This window comes from Hyperoodon ampullatus, assembly GCF_949752795.1.
Source record: "Hyperoodon ampullatus genome assembly, chromosome: 10".
NCBI lineage: Eukaryota > Metazoa > Chordata > Mammalia > Artiodactyla > Ziphiidae > Hyperoodon > Hyperoodon ampullatus.
The window spans coordinates 746,608-766,765 of record NC_136923.1 but is presented as its reverse complement, the minus strand read 5'-3'; the positions used below and the strand labels follow the sequence as shown (position 1 = coordinate 766,765).

General features: G+C 60.5%; 1 protein-coding gene across 2 annotated transcripts in view; it reads right to left on the bottom strand.

The window, feature by feature from the left end:
• ALDH1L1 (aldehyde dehydrogenase 1 family member L1) overlaps positions 1-19,643 on the bottom strand; it is a gene marked incomplete at its 5' end in the record, with an annotated part of 34,419 nt that extends 14,776 nt beyond the window's left edge. The window contains 11 exons of one of the 2 annotated variants that reach the window (XM_079713437.1): positions 2,848-2,975; positions 3,980-4,099; positions 5,579-5,726; positions 8,422-8,513; positions 11,095-11,220; positions 13,123-13,260; positions 14,360-14,449; positions 15,199-15,300; positions 16,934-17,099; positions 17,850-18,084; positions 19,514-19,643. In XM_079713437.1, coding sequence (XP_079569563.1) covers positions 2,848-2,975; positions 3,980-4,099; positions 5,579-5,726; positions 8,422-8,513; positions 11,095-11,220; positions 13,123-13,260; positions 14,360-14,449; positions 15,199-15,300; positions 16,934-17,099; positions 17,850-18,084; positions 19,514-19,640 — 1,472 coding nt within the window. The remainder of the gene's footprint in view (positions 1-2,847; positions 2,976-3,979; positions 4,100-5,578; positions 5,727-8,421; positions 8,514-11,094; positions 11,221-13,122; positions 13,261-14,359; positions 14,450-15,198; positions 15,301-16,933; positions 17,100-17,849; positions 18,085-19,513) is intronic. The other variant, XM_079713436.1, reaches the window with a different exon arrangement.
• Between the last annotated feature and the right edge of the window lie 515 nt (positions 19,644-20,158).

Sequence of the window (20,158 nt, the reverse complement as noted above, 5' to 3'; positions counted from 1 at the left end):
CCCACCGGCCCCGAGGCCCTGCCCATTTCCTCCCGGGACCGTGGTGCCACTGCCCTCTTCTGCCTCCACATCAGTTTCGTCCGGGTGCTCGGGTAAGTCAGCCCTGCCCGGCCCTCGGGAGCCTCGTGCTGTGGGCCTGGACGGCTCTCCCCGCGCCTCCTCCCGCTTCCCGTCCCGACCACTGCGCCTCTTTCAGGCCCGGGAAGCTGACTGTGCGCCCCCCCGCATCACACCCCGCAGCGTCCTGCCAGCGCCCTCCCGCTCCCAGCGCCCTTCAAACTCTCCGGCCGGCACAGACATGCGCCGGGACAGGCGTTCCAGACCGCCCGCCTCTCCCGCGAGCACGGAGACAGCTGGCCTCCTGCTCTCCCTGACCTCCCGCTCCTGCTGGGTGCACGGCCCGCACACAGCCTGGGGCTGCCGAGTGGGACTGGGGACCGAGCGGAAGGGCCCACCGTCACCGCAGAGACAGGGACGCGCCAGGTCACTCTCCGGGTACGAGGGAGAAGGTAAGTCACGTTTTGAGAAAAACTGTAGACCAAACAGTGGAGACAGCGTGTTGTTGGCGTTACCAGGACAAGGGTCCCACCAGCTACGAGGACAGAAGGCCAAAGACATAAATCCATATTAAAGTCAGCATGAGGCGGCCTGTGTGTGTCGGCCCCTAGGTTGTCATGTCTCCTGTCTTTTAAGGTGTTTGCAGCCTGAGACACCTTAGCTCAAAAGCCCGCCAACGCCAACTTGTACACATCCAGCTATTTTAAAAATAGCTCAAACGTGCACATTTTTAGCCACTGATAAGTGGATGCGCCCCCCAGGAACCTCACCCGACAGCTGTTACGACCGGTGAGACAGGCTGTGCAGTTACAGTCACGGGCCTTCCCAGTCCTCTGACGCAGAGACCCTGGCGTGCGTGCTGCTGGGCGACTTCGCCCGGACACGGGAGCCCCTCTCAGGTCCCTCTCCCCCCGGGAGCGCCCCTGCTCCGCCACTACAGGCTTGGGGGGCCTCCCGCTGCGGGGTGCCGCCCAATGAAGCCTGCGGTGTGCTGCTGGCTCTCGTGGCCACGTCTTCTTCCTTGGTCAGCCCCCAATCCCTCCATCCGCCATACCTGTGCAAAATGCCACGTGCATGTGATGTGGCCGTGTCACGAGTCCCTAAGTAATTGTCACCTGAGCTGCTTGGGAGGCTGGGGGGCAGCTTGGGTGAGGGTGCCTTCTGCCTGCCAGAGCCTGGTCCCCGCATAGCACCAGGTCGGGGAAGAATGGGCAGGCAGCGCTGGCCTCCTGAAGGTCTGCTGGGTGGGCACCGGGAGGGGCAGACGCTGAGGTGCCAGGCGGCTCAGACCCCCCTCCCCGGACCCTGACCGCGGCAGCCCGGGCCACCACCAGACTCCGGGCAGTGGACCCAAGGAAGTGTGCTAGCACGGGGCAGCAGCTTTCCACTGACGCCCGCCCGCTCTGCAGGGTCCATTCCGGCAGCTGTGTACATGGCTCCCCGGCTCCGGGGGGTGTCTGGTGACTTTCTCTGACTCTCCCCCTGGACCTTTCTGCCCAGCTTCTCCCGTAACTGCGTGGTGTCTTCCTCCTGTGATGCATCCACGGGGGTCCCACTTCCCTCCATGGACCAGGGAAATCCTGTCTCGCCCCTCTGTGGGGACTGGGAGGGGACTGGGTCACCAGGAGCTGTAGAGCCCTGAGGGGTCTGTCTACACAGCTGCTCGGGGCACCTCCCCCAAGGTCCTTGTGGCCAGTGGGCCTATTGCAACACGTGCCACCACAGGGCAGCAGAGGGTCTTGGGGGAGGGACGCGGTCTGGCTCAGGGCAGCCCACCAGGGTCCCTGCTCTGCCAGGGTTCATAGCTCTGCCAGATCTCTGGGGCCTCAGGTCTCCAGACAATGCCTTCCTACAACCGATGGCTCCTGAGATACGGCAGGCTGGGCATGCCCTTGCCCGCCCCAAACCCACCATATCCATTCTGTTTTGCAAATCACTCTGGTCCCTCTCTCTGGCTGCCTGTGTGGCGGCTGCCCCGGCATTTCTGGCCTCCGGAGTGGAAACAAAAGGCCTTCGGACAGCAAGGCCACGGCGGGGGCCCTCCCGCCCGGCGACAAGCTGGGACCCACAGCGCGACCTGGCCCCAGCCCGGCTCCCCAGGACCCAGAGAGAAAAACGGGTTCCTGAGGCCAGCTCAGCAGGTTTCCCGACACCGCTCGGTTCATCCGCCAGCAGCCCCCTTCTGGAAACGCCACCCCGCCTCCTGGGGCACCTGATCGTCCCCAGTGGGACCACCTGGCTCGAAGAGAGCGGGCAGCAGCTCTCCTCCGCGCCTCACCCCCACCCGGGTCATGAGCCGGAGCGTCCCCGACGCTTCCCTGGACTTCCGACGGGGCGGAGGGTTTAACAGAAGGGGAACGTGAGACAGGAGACCCTGGCAGCCAGAGCCAGGCTGGGCCAGGACGCGCGGGGCCAGGACGGCCCGCCCCGCCCCGCCCCGCCCCGCCCCGCCCCCCGGCTCCTGGGAGCCCCGCCCCCCGGCTCCTGGGAGCCCCGCCCCACAAGCAATTGGTGCCGTCTGGGCCGGCCCAGTAGCAGCTGTTACCCTGCGGCAGCGGCTCCGCTCCGAAGCACACCCTCACTCGGTGCCTCGTCTCCGCCCACACTGTTCCCTCCACCCGGGCACCTCCCCCGGACCCCCCCTCCCCCGACAGTCCCTCCTGCCTCTCAAGCTACTTCCTCTGAGAAGCCTCCCCTGGGCCTCAGGCCGTGGTCACACTGCCCTTCCGGGACCGCGTCCTCCCGTGAGGAAGGCCCGGGACAGGCAGGTGGGTGCGGGCAAGGTCCCACCTGTACAGGAGGCGGCCCCGGTCCCGCGCGCTCATCTTCCCCCACAGCCCGTGCTCAAAGGCGTCCTTCGCAGCAGCCACGGCCTTGTCCACGTCGCTGACCTGGGCCAGGGACACCTGGCAGATGACCTGTGGTGGTGGAGTGGAGCCCTGAAGCCCTGCCTGGCCACCTGGGCGGCCGCGGAGGCGAAGGTTGGCGGACAGGAGGGCACAGGCAGGGTCTGCACGACGAGGGGAGATGGGGCCTGCAGAAAGGGCCGTGTTCCTACGTCCCGAGGGCCTTCCCTCTACTCTCCCACTGACCCCAAGCAGGGCGATGGACTCAGGCTGCAGCCATAAGGCCGAGGGTCAGCTCAGCGTTTGCAAACCGAGAGCAGAGACCCATACATTTAGTGAGGCGCAGGCGGGAGGTTAGCTCCTGAAGTGACATAAGCCAGCCCAACAGCCCTGCATTCCATGTCCCGAGGGTGCCCACCTCCCGCTGGCACAGGCCCCCATACCTCCCTCCACGTGGACGGGGTGGGAGGGCGGAGCCCAGTGCCTCCTTGCTGGTCACCACAGGTAGGCTGTGCCCTCCCTGCCCATGGTCCCGGCACCAGGCATCCACACAGCCTCCTGCCCGGGCTTCCCAAAACTGGCCCCGAGGTTGTGGTGGCAGGGCCTGACTTTCCTGCCTGAGGGCACCTGTCTGGGTCCACACACCCTGCCCGTCACTTTCTTAAACTCCCCTCAGAGGACCATTCTGAGGCCCTGTCTTCTGCGGTGCGCGTCTGTAGGAAGGAGTGTGTGAGGGTGCACGAAAGTGACAGCGCCACACGTGTGCACTGAGCAGGGCAGCTACAGCCAGGGCGTCCTGACAAACCCGGGATGTGAGGCGGGCCCTCCCGACGCTGGGGTTATTCTTGAGGTGTGGAGGGGAGGAAACGGCCTCTGTTTCCTCCTTGGGAGGGTTTAACTGTGCCGCAGACCCTCCAGAGTCCTCCCGCGTCCCCATCACCCTCCCCACCGGGCTGGAGGCTGACTGCAGCGTTTTCCCACCCCAGCAGAGGCCCCCAGACTGGGGAGGGGGAGTGGATGGGAGAGGGGGCATCGGGGGCCTGTGCAGGGCAACGGGGTGCCAGGCCTGCACTCACACGTCCATCTGTCGGGTTGACGGCCTCATAGGTCTCGGCGCCCTCGGCGTCCACAAACGCGCCTCCGATGAAGAGCTGGTGGGGCATTCGGAGGGTCAGCTTGTTCACGGTCTTTTCCACCTGGGGACGAAGGGCCACAGGCCGGAGCTGCCGTGTGGATTCTTCGCGAACGGCCATCCTTGATGGGCACGACCCCACCAGAGACACAGGGACCACTCGCCCTGCCCACCCATCCCCAAATACACAAGCAAGGGCCCGGCTACTCGGTCTCCTCGTCGGATGCAGCCCTGCTGCCCAGGGAGCTGTCGTGTGGGCAGAGGTGGCAGCTGAGTGATAAGAAGACATGGAGGGCCAGACTCCGCAGCTACACTGCCCGGCTGGAGCCCCGGCTCTGCCACTGACCTTGGGCTGGTTGCGTGGCCTCCGCACACAGGAAGCGCCAGTGAGCAGACAGCACTTGCGGCCCCCAGACGTGATGCGGCCCCCGCTCACTGCCCCTCGGGCCTGCAATCCCACGATGAACGCGGAGCCTCTGGGATGCCGGCCCTCCTTCCGCAGTCATTTGTCCACAACCCTAAGGCCAGCCTGGTGTCCACCCTGGTCACCCATACTTTCTTCATCAGCCCTTGTTCCAAAGCACTAGCCAGACAAACTATCACAAAGCTAATTCCCATAGGAGTCGGTAGTCTACCGAGATACCCCAGGGATGGTTTTTCCACAGTTTCTTTAAAAAATACATTTGCGGGGCTTCCCCGGTGGCGCAGTGGTTGAGAGTCCGCCTGCCGATGCAGGGGACATGGATTCGTGCCCTGGTCCGGGAAAATCCCACATGCCGCGGAGCGGCTAGGCCCGTGAGCCATGGCTGATGGGCCTGCGGGTCCGACCGCAAAAAAAAAAAAACAAAAAAAAACAAAACAACAACAACAACAACAAAAATACATTTGCAGTTAGTTACTGCCTCATACTTCATACATCCAAGTTGAATATAGAGGATCATTTGTTTTCCTCATTGGGAGAACATTCCCAATCCCTTTCTCTCTCTCTCTCTCTCTTTTGTTTCAACCAACGGAATTTCACACAAGTGACTGGTTGCACAGGTGACGGAAAAGCTGAGAAGCCACGAGTCAAGCCAGAGGTCGACACCAGCAGGAAGCCGCTCCCACTGCTGGGAGGTGGTGGAGCCAGGACTAGAGGCGAGGGTCACCCGGGGGTACAGGACGAGTTGGCAGGGCCGGAAGCCACGCCAGGAAACCCACCAAAGGAGAACGGGGGTGGAGAGAGACGCACACTGTAAAAGTCTCTCCTTAATACCCCGGCTGCTGTCTTGGGACCGAACCTGTCCCCTAGACTGAGTCTTGGACAACAATTTCCTCTGTTGAGTTTGTCCTACCGCCTGGCATCTTTAGGCTATTTGGAATTACCAAGGGAAGCTTGGGTCACTAAAGCTTCTGGACATCCAGGCTTCCCCCAAGTGTCCCTGTGGATCCACAGGGTGGATGGGTGCCTGAGGGGTGTGCAGGCCGGGCCCATGTGGTGGGCCCAGGACTCACGTGGTCGATGACACCCAGGCCGGGCCCGCAAGGGGGGCCCTGGACTCACGTAGTCGATGACGCACTTGCTCTCCTGGTTGTCCCCTCGCATCTTTCTCACTAACAGCTGGATGAAGTCCCCGAAGGTGGTTGCCATGTAGATGTCTTCATTTTCTAACTCCAGGCCATCACACAGCTCCTTCACTTCCTCAACCAGCCTGGAGGGAAGATGGAAAAGCAAGGGCCTGGAGGAGGCCTGGCAGACCTGCCTGGTTCTAGCGGCAGAGGTGGTGGCTCATCTCAGCCCCCGAGGCGTGGGTGTCAGTCTAGAGTTAGGGTTAAAAGCCCAGTCCGTGGATTCAGAGGCTCTGGTTTCAAGTTCTGGCTCCAGCACTTATGAATTTGTGACCTTGGGCAAGTGACCAATTGCTCTGAGCCTAGTTTCTTTGCCTGTAAAATTGGACCAATCGTGGCTCCTCTACTATTTCCTGATGAGTAAATGAGACAATCCACGTGGTAATAATTAATAGAAGATTAATAATAATCATTGAAAGACAGTGTGAAAAGAATGAAAAGACAAGCCACAGATCGGGAGAAAATATTTCCAAATCACATACCTGATAAGAGACTCGGCATCAGAATACGTAAATAGTTCTTAAAATCAATTCTAAGAAAAAAATCCAAGTGAAACTAGGCAAAAGATTGACCAAGGCAGAAACGTGGATGGCAAATAAGCATATGAAAAGATGCTCCACATCACTCGTCCATAGGAAATGCAAACCAGCCACAAGGAGATTCGGCTCAGTACTTAGCAGCATATCTAACCTTAAGAGCCCGACCGTACCAACCACTGGCGAGGATGCGGAGCACCTGAACCCCCGAACCCTGCTGGTGGGACTGTAACACGGTGCTGTGGAAGCCACTTTGCAAAGCACTTTGGCAGTTCCCTAAACATTAAACATATACTTCCCAACACTTTTAGGTATTTACCCAAGAGAAATAAAAGCCCATGTATAGACACAAAATGGCAGAGCCAGAAGCTCCAAAAATCTGTCTCTCCACCTAAACAACCATTGAACAGGCAGGACTTGTCTGAATCAAATGCTTTGGAATTCTCGAGTCTCGTGGACACTTGCAGCTTCCAGGGGAGAATGTGGTGACGAGCCAGGGTGTGGCAGTAACTTCCAGCCTTTCCACCCCCAGGGCAGGAGGCGACAGTGGCAGCAGGTCACTCCTGCCGTGGCCTCCTGGAGGCGGGGGTTGGGGGGCAATGAGGACCTCGTCCTCCACACATCTGGGTCGTGGGTTCCAAGTGCTGAGGCTGCTTTTGATTGCTGAGGGGCTGGCCCAAAGGCTGGCCAATCCCATACATGCTTTGCATAGTGTGTATGACCACAGGGATAACAGAAGAGAAACTTCAGTGATTACACACAATAAGGAATTACACACCATGCAAAGAAAAATTTGGAAAAGTCACAAATGGATGGCTCCAACCCTCAACAAGCAAGATTTAACAACCTTCCCGGAGTGAGAGAATCAGATTCTCAGAACTGACACAGCATTACACTCAAAATGTCCAGTTTGAGCAAAACATTGCAAAACATAAAAAAACAGGCCCATTTACACGAAAAAAGAATTTGGAAGAAACCATGCCTAGGGATTATTATCAAAGACGTTAAATCAACCATCTTAAATGTGTTCAATGACTTAAAGGAAACTAGGAAAATGATTATGAAAAAAAAGAATATCAAGAAAGAAATAGAGGGCTTCCCTGGTGGCGCAGTGGTTGAGAGTCCGCCTGCCGATGCAGGGGACACGGGTTCATGCCCCGGTCCGGGAAGATCCCACATGCCACGGAGTGGCTAGGCCCGTGAGCCATGGCCGCTGGGCCTGCGTGTCCGGAGCCTGTGCTCTGCAATGGGGGAGGCCACAACAGTGAGAGGCCCGTGTACCGCAAAAAAAAAAAAAAAAAAAAAAAAAAAAAGAAAGAAATAGAAATTATAATAATAAACCAAACAAATTCTCAAGCTGACAGATACAATAACTGAAATGAAACACTCACTAGAGGCTTCAGGAGCACATCTGAACAAGCAGAAGAAAAGGTCGTGAACCTGAAAGTATCCAGTATGAGGAGTAGAAAGAAAAAAAAATGAGGGCTTCCCTGGTGGCGCAGTGGTTGAGAGTCCGCCTGCCGATGCAGGAGACACGGGTTCGTGCCCCGGTCCGGGAAGATCCCACACACCGCGGAACAATTAAGCCCGTGAGCCACAAATACTGAACCAGCGCTCTAGAGCTCACGAACCACAATTACTGAGACCGTGAGCCACAACTACTAAAGCCCGAAAGCCTAGAGGCCGTGCTCCACAACAAGAGAAACCACGACAATGAGAAGCCCGCGCACCGCAATGAAGAGCAGCCCCCACTCGCCGCAAGTAGAGAAAGCCCGCGTGCGGCAACAAAGACCCAACACAGCCAAAAATAAATAAATAAATATACTTTTTAAAAGTAAATAAAAAAATAAAAGAGCCGCACGTTGTTTGATCTTCCTCCCATGAGGGGTGAGTCTCAGTCCCGCCCCTGCCCTTAAATCTGGGTGGGCTTGTGGCCACTGAGACCAGTCAGGGCAGTGGTCCGCACCTGTCTGCTTGCTGGCCTCACGTTTGCAGAGCCGGGAGCCGCCAGCTAGACGTCCAAGTCCCAGCGTGGCCGCTCTGGGGCCAGGACACAGCCTGGGCGGGGGAGGACATGCCCGCCCAGCTGTCCCAGCTCCCGCTGGTCCACTCCTGGTGGGCCCGAGGCCTGCACACGTGAGTCCTTTCTGGATCCCTGACCCACATAGTTTCCTGCCACTCCATTTTAGGCTGACTCCTGACCCAGAGACACCTGGAACACCACCCCCACTCCAGGCCTTACCTGACAACGTCCACCGACGCGGCCCCCGCCTTGAAGAAGTCAGTGGAGTCTTCCACCTCCAGGACGTTGGGGAGAATCCGTTTCCAGGCACCCTGGAAAGCAGGAGTGGTGAGCACACGGCTCCAAGGGCCCGGGCGCGAACGGCGGGGGTGAGAACAGCTCCGGGTGCCTGCACACTGCCCGGCGCCAGGCTGGCCCGTCCACTCCACTCTCTGATGCTCCCAGATGCCTCATGGTACTGGGGTGATAGCCTCCCTGGGGAAGCAGGAGCCCAGGCTGCTGTCCACACACACCCCTCACCTTGACCGCAGCTTCGCAGGGGTCCCCACACTGGTCCAGGGGTGGCGGGAGGACGGATGTGCCAGAGCTGCTCCTGAGACCCGCCCCCCGCCAGCCCCACCTGGAGGGTTGCCCGGGGTGGGTGCCCCCGCCTGACACTGTGTGGGGGTGCTGCCACGTGGAAGGGACAGCAAAGCGGGGGGTGGTTCTGTGAGTGAACGGGGCCACCGAGGGGGCTCGGGAGTCCTGGGTCTCATCCTCACAGAGAGGCTGGCTGGCTCTGTGCCCCTCTGTCCCGGGCCTGTGGAGGGCAGTGGTTCCTGCCCCCGGCCTCGTGGACAAGCGTGGACAGGGCAGTGAGAGCCGAGTGGGCAGCACAGGAGGGCCATCCTTCGGGTCACGACGGGACACAATGGGACGACTGCTCTCTGGGCAGCTCCCAGCCGGGCCTTTCAGGGCAGGTGCCGGGAGGCCCATACTCAGGCCGGGCTCCAGGCTGTGGCCCAACCGGGACCAGCCCCCAGTGACCCCTAGGCGGACCCTGCCTGGCCTCTCTCAGGAGGCTGCCCTGGATTTGCTCCCCACTCCCATCCTCCTGGGGACCATCAGCAGCCGTCCCGAGCCATCCCCGCCCCACACAACTGTGCCTTCTCCCCGGGCCTCCACCCAGGCTCTCACCCTCTGGTGACATGCTTCCTTGAACCCCCAGCTCACACTTAATCCTGGGCATCCTTCAAGGTCAACTGCTATGTCACCTCTTCCCCCAAACCTTCAGTGACTGCAACGCTCGCTCAGCCTGGGGCCAGCAGTCACTGCCGCTGTGTGGGCGCTGCACGCTGGCCCTCCTGGGGTGTGTGGAACCCGAGCGGCCGCATGGCCTTGTCCAGGCCCCAGCTCGGCCCCTGACAAGCCGTCAGACGCAGGCAGCCTCCCCTGCCTCGGTCTCCTCATCTGGGCAAGGGGCTGGGGGCGGCCCTGGGAGCATCCCTGGCATGAGGCTGGCAGAGCTCGGGGTGCAGGAGCCCATGCTGCCTCAGAGCCCGTGAGGCCTCTGCTGCACATCTGGAAGTCAGTTTAGAGTAACCCGGACACTCTAGAAGCATCTGCTTTTCTTATGACTGTTGGGCTCATGGCCAGTGGTACTGAGGTGCTAACAGGTGCCACTAAGCTGTTACCTCTTCTGCCACCAGCCTCAGCCATCCCGGTACCACTCAGCCACAAGTTCCAGAAGGCAGTCTGTCCAGCTGGCCCCGTAACCCCAGGGCAGGCTCAGGCCCAGGGCCAGAGCAATTGCTCCAAGAGTACTTTTTGAATGAATAGGCTTTTTTTTTTTTTTAAATAGACATTCAGAATGTTTAGCCTCCACCTGAGGAGGTGCTCGGTGCCCCCCGGACCGGCAGGCTCCCCCGTCCCCCCTTGCTGGGTCCTGCATCTGCACTGGTCACAAGTACCCAGTGGCCCCGCGGCCACCGCCTGGCCCTCCGCGGCTCCCCAGCTCTCAGGGCCCCGGCATCTGCTGTGCCTGCCGTCTCTCTCCACTCGGGTCTCAGCACAAACCACCTCCCTAGCCAGGGTGGCCTTCCCCGCACTCCCTTCTGCAGCATCCCGGCCTCCAGCCACCTCGTTCCCATCACCGTTACTGCCCTCTGAGCACATCTCCCGTCGGAAATTATTTTATTCCCTTGCCTGGTCGTTCGCCGGCTCTCTTTCCTGTGAGAAGGGACACACGTGACAGCAGAGACACTGCTGACCATCACACCCCTAGCGTCTGCACATGTATCTCAAATAAGCAAACCCACGACCGAATGACTGAACAGCTGAAAATCCATCCAGCGCCCTCTGAGCAACACAGCTAAACACCCTCCAAACCACGCCTTCCAGGGAGAGGGGGGTGGAGCAGAGAGCAGGAGGGCGGTTCTGGGAAGTGGCCAATGCCTGGACTCCAGGTGGGGGGCACACCGGGCCTCCGAGAGGGCAGTGGTGTCCACCGGCACATGGGCGGGGTGGCCCGGAGTCCAGGGCGGCCGATTGTGACACCTGTGCTGGTGACCACGTGGGGGTCTCCCTCTCGGGAGGCCTTTCCAGAAGGTTCCGGCACACATGCCCTACGGCAGGACAACTGGGTCCTTCAGCTATTCTATTTGCCCACTGTTGACAGTGTGTCCCCAGAGGAGTAGGGCCCGGCGGCCGAATCCTAGGTCCCAGGGGCACAGGAAGGAGGGGCAAGGGGCATCAGGAAGCCCCGTGACAGGACAGGACCAACACTGTGCCCGGGGCCAGGACACACGTCCTCAGAGGGTGTGCACAGCCCAACCCCAGGGGGTGCGATTTGCGAAACGCACCTGCTGCGCACGACCTGCCCCGCCAGACGGTAGCCCCGCAGGTGTCTCTTACTCGCACAGCCTCCACAGTGACCAGGTCCTCCTCCGTCAGCTCGAGGCCCGTGCTGTCGGCTCCCCTGAAGAACTGCGAGGCTGGGATCATCTTGCCATCCTCCAGCTGGATGTTCTTCACCAGCAGCTGCAAAAGGAAGGCTGTCAGGACCCGAGGCTGCCCGAGCGGTGGGCACACGCTCGTCTCCACCCTCCCCGGAGGCAGGCCTGGGAGCCCAGATCAGGCGAGGAGGCCGCTGCCAAAGGGACTCGCTTGAGCTCCTTCCCTGCCATCCACGCCACCACGCTCTCAAGCTCGGAAACCTGTGATGGTTGGGTGACCCTATAAAACTGATGCCTACTCGTTAGACTAAAGTAATGCAAGCACTACCTTGAAAGTCAATGGAGAAAACAACTCATCACCCAAGAGCCCAGCTTCCAGAAACTCCCTAGAAACCTGGCACAGGTCACCAGGTGCCCCTCGGGGCAGGGAAGCAGGTGAGCTCACGGCAGAGGCCGCGTCTGTCGGGTAACACTCGTCTATGAGAACGACACCTCCTGCACACACCGGACGGAACCAGAGCCGGGTTCCCAGCCGACTGCCCACCCCTGCTGTCTTCCAAAGATGCTCTGGAGCTTTCTGGAGCTAAAGCCTAGCCAGGCCCCAGCTGGAAGTTCCTGAAAGACGCTCAACCAAGGGTCTCCGCGAAGGCTGCTCCTTTACTTTGCTGGCCTCACGGATTCAGGGCGGACTTGGCCCAACCCCCCCGCTTCCCGCCTGCCCCCAGTGGTCTACGCCTGCGCCCTTCTCACTGGCCGCTGTTGGTGGCTAAGCAGGGTCATGGTCATGCAGAGAAGCCCAGGGGCTATGCCTCGCTGCCTCTCACCCTTCCCCGGTGGGGGCGGAAACCCAGGCCTGAGTGCCGTGAGGATGCGGGGGCACAGTCGGCAAAAGCAATTCACAGCACACAGCCTGCCCGGGGGGCAGAAGGAGGCTGTGCAGCTCCAGAGCCCGTACTTTGGCTGAGTGTTTGCCTCTGCCCTAGCCGCTTCCCTCGGTAACTCACAAGCACTAGAACTCTTGTTTCAGATCTGCTTTGGGAACATGATCCGAGACAGATACGGAGCCTCTGAAGGCATCAACCACGAATACCTGAAACACCCAATCACTGCAGATTGCGGGCAGCCTCGGGCCAGTGGGGTGGGCACCCAGCGTGAGCTCACGCCAGTCCGAGGAAAGCTGCCCCACACCCACCTGGCCTGTATGTGCCACCGCTACCAAGCGTTCAACATCCACAGTGTTTGCTGAAATTCCCAAAAGTGCTCAAAGACCCCTGCCTGTCCTCCTCCTTCTCTGCCCCTGGTACCTTAAGGCCCAGATTTGCCCACCGCTGCGTGGGTGAGCACTAAGGCAGGGTATCACGGCTGAGCGGTGGGCCTCAGAGCCAGAGAGCTAGGGCTGGACCCCTAGCTCTGCCACAGGCTAGCCTGGGTGAAGATGGGCAGGTGATTTAATCTCTTTGCTTCAGTTTTCTACTCGGTAAAATGGGTATAGTACTGATACATGTCTCATACGGTTGTTAGGAAAACTAAATTAAATCATCCAGCTGTTTTTGAACAGTGCCTGGCACGCAGGCATGCTATAAATATTTAGTTGCATAAATCGTAGCTGTCACTCTGAGCTGCACTCCTCTAAGGTGAGCCAGAGCACGTTATGTGCCTGGTGTGGCTTCCTTGTTCAAAGAGAAGGAAACTGAGGCACAGAGGTCCGGTGACCATGCCCTGGGCACCCAGACTCCAGGTCCGGGCTCCCCGGAGAGGGCCTCCCCAACTCTGACACCCACCCAGGGCACCCAGCTTGGGTGGGGGCACCTGGGCAGGAAGAGCCCAGGGCCAGCGTTCCCGGGACAGGGGAGAAGTATGCCGGCCCAGCAGTCGAGGGGCTTCCCTCCTGGAGCCCGGGATCTCCCTGTGGGGCCCGAGCCCCCGGACAGGCGTGTGTGGCCTTGAGCCTACAGTACAGACAGGGGACCCACAGCAGCAACGTTACCATTCGGTCGTCATTCCCGAAGAGGATGAGTCCCGCTCCGGTGACCACCCCTGGCCGGTGGGCTCCTGGGATGAGCAAAGTTTCTCCCTCGGGCACCAGGCCTTCAGTGCTCAGCGTCGAGCTGAAAAACGTCAGCTTCTGTTGAGGACAGGAAAAGCAGAAGGTGCTGGATGAGAGAGGCCCACAGTGGTGGGCCAGGAGGGGCTGGGGGGGCTGGGAAATCATGGGGTGGGGTTGAGGGTCAGGGCACAAATGGGGGCACAGACGAGACCTGGAGAAGGCACTGAGGCCTCGGAGGGGCCCTACGTCACCGCACACTGGCCCGTGACCTCCGACCCGGGGGGACAGACAGCGGCAGGAGGTCTGTTGCAGCATCGCTGAGTGAGGGTGCTGCCTGGGGACACCACCAAGCCCTGGCTACTGTGCAGAGGGTCTGGTGGCGGCGCAGGCAGCCTGTGAGCAGGGGTTGGGACAGCCAGGGGCTTCGTGGAGGGCAGGGCTGCCCTCGACGGGGATCAGCCAAAGGGCCCCACCCCCGGGGCAAAGGCAAGTCAGGGCTGGGCCTGGGGTCTCTAAGAGCTGCTCAGATCAAACACAAATGCAGACCAGCCTTCCAAAGTCCCTGAGCAGACAAAACCAGTGCAGTCACAGGAGCAGAGCTTAATTTAGCTTATTTCGCAAGTTGGTCAAGACCAACTTGACCTTAGTCACGTCTTGCTTGTGTCTCTGGAAGTTGTAAGCAAAATGTGAACTGTTCCTCAAAATGGATATGAGGTAACCATTAGCCAAATCCCTATCGTTTGAGGAAATTCTTGTTATAACCAGTCACCGCCTCCTCAATTCACAAGCTCATCAACAGACCGCGTGTGGTCTGAGGGCTCCCGGTTCCGGAACTGTCTTTTCTGTGTGTGCACAATAAACTAACTTAGCAGTACTTCGCCGATTCATCGGTTTTACTTCTGCTATTTCGGAACTTTTGACAGCCCGGGTCTGAGAGTCGAACAACCAGCACAGCTCGACCCCAGAGCTGCCTCTGGGCCTGGCGGCCTTGCTCTGCGCCAGACCCTCTCCTTCAGCCGCGGGTCCTGAGGGAGAGGCCGAGGGGCCCGGGGGCACCTGGCTGGGGTTGGGGGTCTGGGCAGTGGCTATGTACCGTTTAGTTCAGCCACATTCTGATAGCTGTGCAGCCGGGGGACACACACGGAGCACAGCCCGTCCCGGCCACGCAGGGACACACCTGCCCACAGGCCTCCGTCCAGGCGCCCGGCACCTTGTCGTTCCCACGGATCCAGTTATGAATGGCCTCTGCTGGCTGCTCCCAGTTGATCTGCGGGGCAGGACGTGTGTGCTCAGTGGTCTCTCCCCTCTCCCTGACCATCTGGGCAACACCTCTGGCCTCCCCTCCTGCCCTGATGACCCTGACACTGCGTGGAGCCCTGGGCACGGGCTGGGAAGTCTGGCTTCCTCTCGACTCCAGTCCGAGGCCCAGAGCTGGGCTGGGCCTCCCCCTGGCAACCCGGATCTGGGTGCGCGTGGACCCTCAGTCTTCCACGGGATGGGAACTCCAGGATGGCTTGGGGGAGACAATGTTCTGTGGTCAAGGTGGCCAAGGCCCTACACAAAGGGCAGGCCTGTCCCATCCCGTCCTTCCCCACCTGGCGGCCTCTCCTCACTTACAGGGCTCACACAGATCCCGACAGAGCACCCCGCGAGCCCTGAGCACAGCTACAGCCCATGGGCCCACCTAGGCTCCCGACCTGTGACAGCCCCAAGGAACTGAATTCCCTCTGGTGTCTCATCTCGGACATGAGGAGCCAGCACCACAGCTGGTTTTTACACCCTCCACGCTCACCAGCTCTTCTCCCTGAGGGCCCCGCCTACCTCTTCCTAAGGAAGAACCGGGAAGAACCCAAACAGACCCTGTTCCCTGCCTGTCCAGGTGCCACTCGAGCCTAGCTCCTGCTTCCTGCACTGGGGCTGCTCTTTCTTCTGGCCTTAAACAGGTACGTCCTGGCTGCCCATTTTCCAAAGCCCGGGCACAGGCAGGCTTTGGGTGGGCAGGGCCCTGGCACTCACCTGGGCTGTTTCCTTCTTCTGAATCCCCTCGTAGGTGGCGCCGTCCTCAGGCTGAGGGAACCTGGGGGCTCTGCCCTCAGCGATCAGCTTCACGGCCTGAACCTGGGGAGACACGGGTTGGTTGGGTGTCCCCAACATCAGGGCCTCCCCAACTCCCAGACCCTGGGTTCACACTGAGTCTGGACCAGGCCACTCACTGAACAGACCCACCTGGCACCACGTGGGCACGTGACGGGCGCCCACGGAATGGGTGCTGTAGGGACAGGTAAAATTAGCTCGAATCTACTTCCAGTCTGAGCAATGAGCGCAAGACCCCGCCCTCTCTCCCACACAAGGCCCTAGAAGATCATGTAAGCTAAAGCCCTCTACGGTGTAACACACACCAACATCCACGTTTTTGTCTAAAACCTTCTGTGTCTCTTAGGGAGAATGGCTCCTGGACTGTGTGATGCGTTTGGAGGTCCCTAATAAGTTAAGCAGGAAGCAGTTTCTCTGCTCCAGGAAAGAGGAAGGTTGTGGAGAAGAAGTCAGGGAGGTCGGGGAGGAGAGCCAAGGCGCTGGGCCCGGAGGGAGGGAAGGTGGTGGTGGGAGCCCCCGGAGACCCGAGGCTGAGAAGCCGGGAGAACTCAGAAGCGCCTAAGGCAGGACCGCCCAGGGGGAACTTCCGTGGTAATGGACGTGTTCCACGTCAGCCCCGGGTGGTTTCTGGGGACCTGAAATGTAGCCAGCGAGCCTGATGACCTTGATATTTAGCTACAAGTCATTTAAATTAATTTAATAACCACCCGTGACTAGCAGCTGCCCACTGGACGCCGCCCTGAAGGACACTCTTGGTTGTTTTCTGTAGGATGAACAAGATGACCCTTTCCTGCCTCTCACATCAAACCTCCAGCAGGTCTCCCTGCTCACTCCTGTGAACAGATGGATACAAGGCCGCATAATGGGGCCCAGGGCTGGGGGCGCAGCCACTGCTGTGCTATGGAGATGTCCCCATCTGACTCCTGTCCTGGCCGGCCTCCCCCGCTGGACACACCACCTCTACGGGGCCTGCAAAACCAGCTCTGACATCAGCCTTTTGGGTCGGCCCTCCTCCTCCTGCAGGAATTCAGTGCAGTCACCACACCTGGGCCAGCCTTGGCCAGAAGCCCCCAAGACCGGAACATGTGACAGAGGCTGCCAATCAGAGCGCTCCCCCATGCCGGCCAGTGATTGGCTTGGGGTTATCCCATGACCTAAATCGGCCAATCGAGTCTCCTCTGATTTTTTATTCATAAATTCTAGGGGAAAGAGGGTTTCTCTTCCCCTAGAATCAAGAGGTGTAAAACTTGAGCCACCAGTGACTACTTTTCCTCCCATTTAAGGGCAACCTGAGGATGAAGCTAATCAAACGGAGGAAAGTAGAATCAGGGTGAAGAAACAGAAAGACAGAATCCCGTGACAGGCCTAAAGCCTCTGGATTCAGCCAGGCTTGATGGCATCCTGGCGTGGAGTCTTCTATCTTAAACGAGCCAAAAATGTCCCTTTTTGGCTAAAGCTTGTTGAGTTGTTCTGACAGTTGTAAGCAAGAGTCCCGCCTACACAATATTATATGTCCTAATCCTGCCTCTGAAACCCTGAAATGAGCGTTCTCCCCCTCCAGAATCCTGGCCAGCTCAGGGCAGCAGGCTGGAGCTGGGCGGGGCAGGGTGGGGTGGGGTGGGGGTGCCAGCAGGGGGGGCCCTGGGGGCAGCCTTACCATCCCTTTAACGCCTTCGGGGAAGAGGAAGCGGCTGTACAGCGTGCTCACAGTGTCGTCCGGGAGTATCTCACACTCCCTCTGGAGCAGAAGGTCCCCGGTGTCCAGACCATCGTCTGCCCAGAAGATGGTAAAACCCCCCTGCTTGTCTCCATGGATGAGGGTCCTAGGGAGCAGAGGAGTGGAGCCTGGGTCCGGACGGAAGGACCACGGAGGAGGCGGCCCTGGGGGCTGCCCCTGGGACCGCCGCCGCCCTGCAGCGCACACCCCCATCTCCCCGGGGAGGACTGAAGAAGGAAGATGGTGTTTACTGATGCCCACTGTGTGCCAGGTACTGTGGTGCTAAAAGCCTTAATGCCTCGTGTAACTTGATACTGCCCACTGGTGTAACAGCATCGGATGCCCCTTTTACAGATAAGGAGACTGAGGCCCAGAGAAGGGAGGAGACGTGACTGGAGGTCAGGGAGCCTGAATCCTAACCCGCTCTCTTTCCCAGCTCAGACGTCTCCCCTTCCTGACTGCTCCTCTGAACGGCTCCACCCTCCACATACATACATCACCTCTCGTCTCAGACTATCTTGTTCAGGTGATTCTTTCCTCCATCTCTCTTTCCAAGTGGGGGGCTGCTGAGAGCACCAGTAGCCGGTGGGGGTCAGAGCAGGCCTCAGGGAGCCCCTCAGCCCACCCTGCCCCGGCAACCCTGCTGCCAGACGGGAACGCTTTGCGGTTCACTGTGGGAATGCAGGGCACACGGCGCTGCCTGACCCCAGTTCTTGCTCAGGGATCGCGCTGCGATCCACTGCGTGGACGCGTCTGGCAGGCACCGCGTGACGCCTGCTCCTCAGCCGCAGGGAAGAGCTCCGGGCTGAGGGACGGGGATGATTCAGGCAGGTGGGATGTCTGGGCCCTGTCTCACCAGTTGATGGCCGAGGCCCCCCGGTGCCGGGGGAGCAGACTCGGGTGGTAGATGATGGAGCCGTGGCGGGGGGCGCTGATGATCTCCATGGGGATGAACTGGCTGCAGAAGGGTAGCACGTTGAGCTCGGCTCCCAGGGCCTGGTACGTCGCCACCACGTTGGGCAGAGCCTGTCCCCTTGCCCGCCAGCGGGGGAACTTGAACACTGGCACTCCATCCTTGTCGGCCTCCAGGCCTGCGGGGCGGCGGATGAGAAACTGCTCCCCACTGCTGCACCCACTGCGACTCGGCACCTCTGCCTGCCCCGCAGGGTGGCTCCCGCACCTCCTCCCCAAGCCTGTCCCCCCAACCTCCCCCGCTGCCCAGCCGGGCTGCTCTGGGCAGCCCAGAGGGGACGGCGCCGGCCAAGGCCCAGGTCTCAGGAGCTGCTGTGCCAGGACTGACCTCTGCTGACCGCCTCCCTCTCCCAGACGCCTGCCTGAGCCCTGGCCTCTTTAGCTGCCCGGAGCAGGGTGCCCTCCCCGCGGGTCTGACGTGCAGTCTGCAAGTCCCCAAGTTCTAGAATGCAGCTTCCTGCCTGCCCCACTGCCCCTCGGAGGTGGCGCTGCCCCTGCAGTCACTAGCCGCTTCCTCCGAGCTCCCCTCTGCCTGCCCCTCAGCCCCTGTCCAGCACTTCCCAGCCCTCAGTTCTCTGGTACACACCTGGCTGATGTGTGGCCCTGGCTGACCTGACCCACTATCGGTTCCTCTGCCTCTGGGCCCTGGGTTCAGGGACGCGGGTCAACATGAGCAGACCAGACCATGCTTGCAAAAGTTGTCCCCACTGTGACCAGGACATGTGCTGGACATCTGAGGTCAGGTCAAGAAGCAGCCCCAGCCAGGCTCAGAGATGCTGTCAGGGGTCCCTGAGTGGCTACGGGCAGGACTCAGGCTGTGCTACGGGTTGTGGTGGGCTCAGATCTGGAGCCGAGGCCTGGCTGGCATGGGGGCAGCCTGCACTCTCCATCTGGGGAGACCGTCTATTCCTAATGCACCAAGCCCTGGGGCCTGGCAGCCCCGTGAGGCCCCTTTCCTCGTCCATCCGGACCCACATTCTGAATCCATCAGGCCTGAGAAGGACCCAGGAGGGGCCTGAAGGTCTGTTCGTCAAGCTGAGGGCCCTGCTTCCTGTTGCACTGCTGAGATGACCTCGGGAACTTGTTAGAAATGTGACTCCCAGGCCCCTCCCATCCCTCTGAGCAGAAACTCCGGCGGGCCGGGGGCAGTGTCGGGGCCTCAGTGCTGTGCTCAACAGGTGCCCCCCGAGACGCGGTGCAGGGCACGCTCACGTCTGAGAACGCTGGCCGTGGTGACTCCCGCCTGGGGGCCTTTTCAGAGCATGGGTGCTGCGGTCGGGGGGGAGCCCAGAGTGGTCAGACTGAAGGGTCCTGGGAGCAGGCCAGGCTTCTCCACGGCCCTTCTCCAGGACACAAGCCCCACCCCGCAGTCCACTTGGTTCCAGAAAAGCCCAGTGGCCCACTGGCACCTGAGCAGGACCCGGGGTGGACCATGAGTGGCCGCTTCTGTCCGGGGAAGCCCACAACCCCACACAAGACCCCGCAGACTCTGCTCCCACCACTGCCCAGGGGGCACCCTCTCTCCGTGCTCCTGGGCCACGCACTCACCCAGGGGGTCCGCCTTCCCATCCTTGTCCGGCACAGTGAACACGCCCATGATCTCGTGACCCTCCTCCCTCAGGCGGCGGTAAACTTCCTGGCCGAAGAGGCTCTGTCCGATCACTGCGATCTTCATGGCAGCGGGGCCGGGGCGGGAGTGCCTGGGAAAGGAATACGACCGCAGCGTCAGACAGGGCCCGCTGGCCCAAGGGGGCCGCCCACCCGCCCCCGCCCCAAGCCCTCAACCCCGCTCTGGGCTCCCTGGGCCGCTGGCCACTGCGGGGAGGCGGCCACATGAGGAGTGAAGGAAGAGGTTCTGAACGGCGGGCCTGTAGATGCCGCAGCGTGTCGCAGGCGAGCGCAGCCTCGGGGACTCCTCCCGGGAACCTCCAACACCGCACGGGGCGCTGCGTGTGCTGTCTTCCCAGGCCTATCTGAGCATGTTTCTGTAACCAGTCCTGTGACCTCGGTCAAGTCACAGCGGCTTCCGTTTCCTCACTTGTTGATGAGAAAGATGCTCCTCAAATGCTTCCAGCCTGCAGGCCAGGCTCTCCCTGGGCAGGAAGCAGCAATGGGCCTGGACTTCGGCTGCATAGAGACAGATGCCCAGTGGACGGGCAGAGGACAGAAGGTGGGGTGGGCGGTGCGACAGGT